The 5,874-nt window shown below is 38.7% G+C and overlaps 2 protein-coding genes across 4 annotated transcripts in view; both read left to right on the top strand.

Moving 5' to 3' along the window:
- LOC103397188 (glutamine--fructose-6-phosphate aminotransferase [isomerizing] 1-like) overlaps positions 1-5,874 on the top strand; it is a 561,006-nt gene that overhangs the window by 392,535 nt on the left and 162,597 nt on the right. The window lies entirely within an intron of this gene.
- LOC107990221 (riboflavin kinase-like) lies at positions 2,069-3,938 on the top strand. Its single transcript, XM_017042752.2, has 4 exons — positions 2,069-2,473; positions 3,138-3,288; position 3,396; positions 3,599-3,938. The coding sequence occupies exons 1-4, from the start codon at positions 2,392-2,394 to the stop codon at positions 3,776-3,778; spliced, it is 414 nt and encodes a 137-aa protein (XP_016898241.1). The 5' UTR covers positions 2,069-2,391; the 3' UTR covers positions 3,779-3,938.

Here is a 5,874-nt window from a genome sequence, read left to right as displayed (position 1 = left end):
TATATATATATATATATATATAGTGGGCCTATAAAATAACTTAAAAATTACTGTTTTCATGTTAACTGTTGTACGGGGGTCCGTTTATTGAAGCGGTCTTAGTGCTAAATCAGAGTTAGTTAACTCCGTATTAGAGGGAACTCTGATTTTCCGGTTTCACGAAGCCGACTAGACCGTGACGCTGACTCACTTGCTTTGGCCACATACGCCATGGAGCAAACCTGCTCCGTCGAGGTTTTAAGGTCCTAACCATATGCAGGGCGTGGCCGTTCGTTGAGGAGCCTGCGGACATGACAGCTCAGTTTCTTAAAAAAAAATTGATGCCAGGAGAGAATTCTGAGACCACGACTAGATAGTTTAGCTAAAGTTTTTTTGTTCGAGCGTTTCCGTTTTTCTTCGCAATCTATTACATAATTGAATTTGATTATCAGCCCACATTTCGTTCGCCAAACTCATTGTAGTCGTGCTCTTGGTACAATGTATTGAGCAAATACCTTGTATTATTAGATTATTGTAGATATTTTACGTTTTTTTATTACAACGGTGATGCTGAAAACGTATTCGAGGCAACGGTGTGCCGATGTGGTCGGAGCGTTGCCGTTGCGCTGAAACGCACACTTCCAGCAGTGCTGTGTAAAAAACTGCAAGTTTGACGTTGGTACACCACTACTGCAACACATCAGAAAAAGTGAATTATGAATAAATACAAACAGTATTTAAATCAGTAGTTGACAGTAGCTGAATTACAATTTCATACAGAAAACTGTCTTGTGTAACACAGACCAGACCACAGACCACAGACTGCAGAATTATTCAGACATATGAAGAGACAGCTAACGTCTGAGAAGATGATCATACTAATCTACTGTATTATCTCCAATATGGTGCAGAAGTTATTCTTCTCTGTTTGAACGATATTTTTGTATTTGGTGTTAATTTGCTACCAAGTCCTTTTTTAACCCTATTGGGTTAAATCTGGATTAAAATTTAACGACAAGATCAGGTCGTGGAGAGATTTCCACAAATTTTGGACAGTCTCACATTCAAAAAACAGATGGTCTGTCGTTTCCAAATACGTTTTGCAAATATAACAGTTTTCTACAACAAATTTAAATCTTCCTTTCATAAATTCGTTTGAGGGATAAATGTTGTTTATAGTTTTAAAATGAACTTCTTTACACTTTGGGGGGATTGGAAATCTTAAGTATTTAGTTCGAATAGTTGATATTTCAGATTTGTTATAATCTCTAAGATTGGGGGAGCTTTTTGTTCTACCTGGGTATAAGGTGTTTATGAAGTACAGCCTTAAAAACTTGTTATTACATTTTTTGTTTACGAGGTCCAGATCATCTATCGTCACCTTGTGTAAATTTGGTGAGGTATGTTCAAAATATTATTCTTAATCGATTGGATAAAGACTATTGGGATATTCTGAGAGACTATCTTGTATATTTCACTAGAGCAACACACCATATTTAGCATTAAAATCTTTCATTTCAAGAATTCCATTCATTATATGTATAACAGACCAAATTTGTTTTGTCACCCAGTCTTCCATAAACATAGACCTCACCCGACTCAATATCACCCTATTGTTCCACAATGAGACATTATGGGGGCTGAGTTTGTGGCCAAAGTGTTGATTAATGCAGTCTACAATTCAGTTTGAGTCTATTTGTATTTTCTGTGATATTAGAAATTATAAGACTTTATTTTATGTAAGGACGTGATACTGATTAAAATTCAAAACTAACAAAACAGACTGTATTTTACAGCACGAAGATGAAAGCAGATTCTTAAATACCCGAAACGTGACTTGAACAAACCTGCCCTCGGCTTCCTACCAATAATGACACATTTCGCGACCTTACTCCTGTAGTCTCTTTTTTCGACAACACGTGAACGCAACACGTGACCGAGTATCTCAGCAGTCGCGTTTAGTGACGTCAGCACAAGCGTTGTGCGCACGGATGTTACGTATTACAGCTGGGAGTTCTGTCTGCGAGCTTTAGGACCATATACATCTCTTATTCTTTAAGCAAACCTTAGATAAAAGGAAACATTTTAAGTACGATACGATTTTGTCAAAGGCAAAACGCTTTGTGGGCCGGTTTATTGGACGAAGCTAACAGTTAGCTTAGATGTTTTATTTGGAAACTAATCACATTTCATTATTTAATGACGATTCAACTTTCAGAAACTTACCGGTCATTGAGAGGAGATTTGGGGAATTAGGAGGAAAACTTTAAATCTTCAGGTGAACTTAGTCACGGCTGTCTGTCATAGAGGACTTTAGGTCTCAGCACGGTACAAGTGAAAGACCGACTTCCTTGTGCGTTCTAGGTCATTCTGTCGCGTTCACTAGTCAGCCAACTGTCAACCGAGATCTGAATGAAGAGTCTTCCGTACTTCTGTCGCGGAGAGGTCATCCGAGGATTTGGGAGAGGTAGCAAAGAGTTGGGCATTCCCACAGGTTAGTGGATCATTTAATCAGTAACGGGACAGTGGCCACATGTTACAAAGTCAATTCCAAAAGGCCTGAGCCGATAGCCAAAAATATATATAAAATACAATTGCATAAAAACAGACATATTAAACTACGTTACGTGCCTTACGGTTCTGAGTCATTTCTGACTTTCAAAAAACGTTTGTAGTATTAAATACATGATGCATTTAGGGCTCTGATGATGCAACGTTTTCATGCAGCCACTGAGAGCCTTTAATGTTAACCTCGTGTTAACCGCTTGACTATCGTGTAAATATGTGATATAGACATTCAAAAATCTACGTGTGCAAAATGAAACGATCATTTAAAAAAAGAAAGATCACAATTTAACTGTTTTAATAGTTTACTGATTATTGTGACTTTTTATGACGTAAACAAAATTATATTTATTCAATATCAGTTTATTTTAACTTTTAGAGTGTATTTAAATAAATAAAAACATCAAAGTCTGTTTTGTAATTGTCATCAATATGCATTGTGCATCATCTGCTACACTGTCACTGAACACTACACTGAACATGACCACGTTTTCATTTACATTGTCAAAAGCTTTAATTGTGTGAAACAGTTTTAAGTTTAAGTTTCTTTGTTTGTTTTTTTTCTTAATTTTCTCTATCCTTGCCTTGAACAGCCATCTTCCCAGACTCTGTGGTGGATAATCTTCCCGCAAATATAAACACAGGAATCTGTTATGGCTGGGCATGTGTGGGAAATGGCGACGTTCACAGAATGGTTATGAGCATCGGTTGGAATCCCTACTACAAAAACACCAAAAAGTCCATGTTAAGTTGCAGAGGAATTACTTTTGCACTGTTTGTTCTTTAGCCTGACTGGTAATACACATTACCAAGTATATTTATTTAAAGTATATTTTATGAAGATTATACAGGGTTTTTTCATGGTTTTAATTTGTGAAAGTGCAAGAGAGCATTTCCACATTTTCTATTTTTTCCCTGCCTTAATAAATATAAGAATACAGGTATAATATAATATCAGTGTTAATGCAAACTTGAAATACCTTGAAATGTCACATTAGCTGTTTATTTTAGACACTTGCCTTTTGACAGTAAATATGAAATATTTTAATTCTAGGAGACTCATGTGATTCACACGTTTAAGGAGGATTTTTACGGGGAGATTCTCAGTGTCGTCATGGTGGGCTATATATGTCCAGAGAGAACCTTCAACTCTCTTGGTACGTTACATTACTTCAAACTCCCTTTACAGAAAGTACATGTGATCTGTGCCTCTGCACAAATATGTCAGCAGTAGCTTTTTTAAAAATGTTATTTTAAATTCACTGCTGTTTCTGTCCCCTGTATATTCACTGTACATGAAAAGTCTTCAAACATAATTTGCTGCTCTCACAAAAATTCCAAATAATGTACCAATGGATAGATAGATAGATAGATAGATAGATAGATCGATCGATCGATCGATCGATCGTTCTTTATTAATCCCTTGGGAGCTCCCTTCGGGAAATTAAGGCTCCAGCAGCAGTACAGCACCAAACACAACAGTAAGAACACACAGATAAGTAAAGTACAATAAATACAACAAAATACTAAAAGAGTAGCAGCACACTGTTGAGAAACCTGAACAGTGGCTGTTAGTAGATTGGTAGGCTAGAAGTAGTAGATAGATAGGTTAGTGTTAGTAGATTAGTTTGTCATTATTGTTGCTTTGTGTAGTGTTGTAGATTGCAATCTCAATTATATTTTATTATACTATTGTTATTATTAAACTAAGTTAGTGTTACATATATATAAATATATGTATACTTATGTGTATACATATAAACTTATACTTACAAGAGTGGAGGCAGGTCCACACAGATAGATTATATTTTATGTAGAAGAGGTAATCTGAGGAAGATTAGAGACTGCAACGTAGTGGCAGGCGATAGTATAGCCACTACGAGTGTGCGGACTTTCTCTGCACACTCTCCTGGATCTCATCATTCCACCACCAGGTCTCTTTGTCCTCCTTTCTCTGCCCAGAGGACATACCTAGCACCTTCCTACCTGTCTCCCTAATCACTGCAGCTGTAGTCTCCCAATCATCTGGGAATTTATCAACGCGGCCCAGAACTGCCCTTACTTCCTTCCTGAAGTCTTCACAACATGTCTCTTTCCTTAGTTTCCACCACTTGATCTTCTGCTCTGTCTTCACTCTCTTCCTTTTTGTCACCTCCATCGTCATTTTACACACTACCATCCGATGTTGTTTGGCTACACTCTCACCTGCCACCACCTTACAGTCTCTAATCTCCCTCAGATTACATCTTCTACATAGAATATAATCTATCTGTGTGGACCTGCCTCCACTCTTGTAAGTCACCCTATGTTCCTCTTTCTTTTGGAAATATGTGTTTACCACAGCCATTTCCATTCTCTTTGCAAAATCTACCACTGCCTGTCCTTCTACGTTTCTCTCCCTAACACCAAACCTGCCTATCACTTCCTCATCTCCTCTGTTCCCTTCCCCTACATGACCATTTAGGTCTGCTCCAATCACCACTCTCTCTCTCCTGGGGATACTCTCTACCATCCAATCTAGCTCCTTCCAGAACTTCTCCTTTTCTTCCAACTCACAGCCCACCTGTGGGGCATAACCACTAACAACATTAATCATCTCTCCTTCTACTTCTACCTTCACACACATCAACCTGTCTGACTCTCTTTTCACCTCTACCACATTTCTTACATATTCTTCCTTTAGGATCACCCCTACTCCATTTCTCTTCCCATCTGAACCATGATAAAACAGTTTGTAGCCTCCTCCAATGTTTCTAGCCTTACTGCCCTTCCACCTGGTCTCCTGCACACACAAAATATCTACTCTTCTTCTCTCCATCACATCAGCTATTTCTCTACTTTTCCCTGTCATTGTACCTACATTCAAAGTTCCAAACTTCAGACTTCTATTCTTCATCTTTTCTCTTTTTCTCCTAACCAAATGTCCTCCTCTTCTTTTCTGTCTCTGACCAACAGTAGCCCAATTTCCATCGGCGGTCGTTGTTAACCCGGGCCTCGACCAATCCGGTATGGAAATCCTCTTTCCTCCTGTAGGTGTCCTTAACCTCCTTCGTGCAGTGTTTCACCTCCCTTTGTGCTGTTCTCATCTCCTCCCTGTTGTTTCTCCTGAAGGCTTCGTCTTCCTGTTGAGGACAGCTTTGACTTCCTGTGTTACCTAGGTTCATTATTAGAGTAACACCGTACAGTCTTTGCAGGGGCAACCACATCCTAACAGAAACTAAGGTAATCCGTCAGGCGGTGGGTAGCTCCCTCGATGTCCTCATCGTCTGGACTCAGTAGTACATCCCAGTCTGTGGTCAAGGCAGTCTCTCAGTTCATCCTCAGCTTCAG

The sequence above is a fragment of the Cynoglossus semilaevis genome, chromosome W, assembly GCF_000523025.1.
Source record: "Cynoglossus semilaevis isolate Cse_v1.0 chromosome W, Cse_v1.0, whole genome shotgun sequence".
Taxonomy (NCBI): Eukaryota; Metazoa; Chordata; class Actinopteri; order Pleuronectiformes; family Cynoglossidae; genus Cynoglossus; species Cynoglossus semilaevis.
The sequence above is the reverse complement of the archived record's forward strand: the minus strand, read 5'-3'. Positions and strand labels throughout refer to the sequence as shown.

Excerpts from the sequence above, each read along its gene's own strand:
- LOC107990221 (XM_017042752.2), top strand. The coding sequence starts at position 2,392 with ATGAAGAGTCTTCCGTACTTCTGTCGCGGAGAGGTCATCCGAGGATTT. Across the intron at positions 2,474-3,137 it reads AGAGTTGGGCATTCCCACAG|CCATCTTCCCAGACTCTGTG; the intron begins GTTAGTGGATCA and ends TGCCTTGAACAG.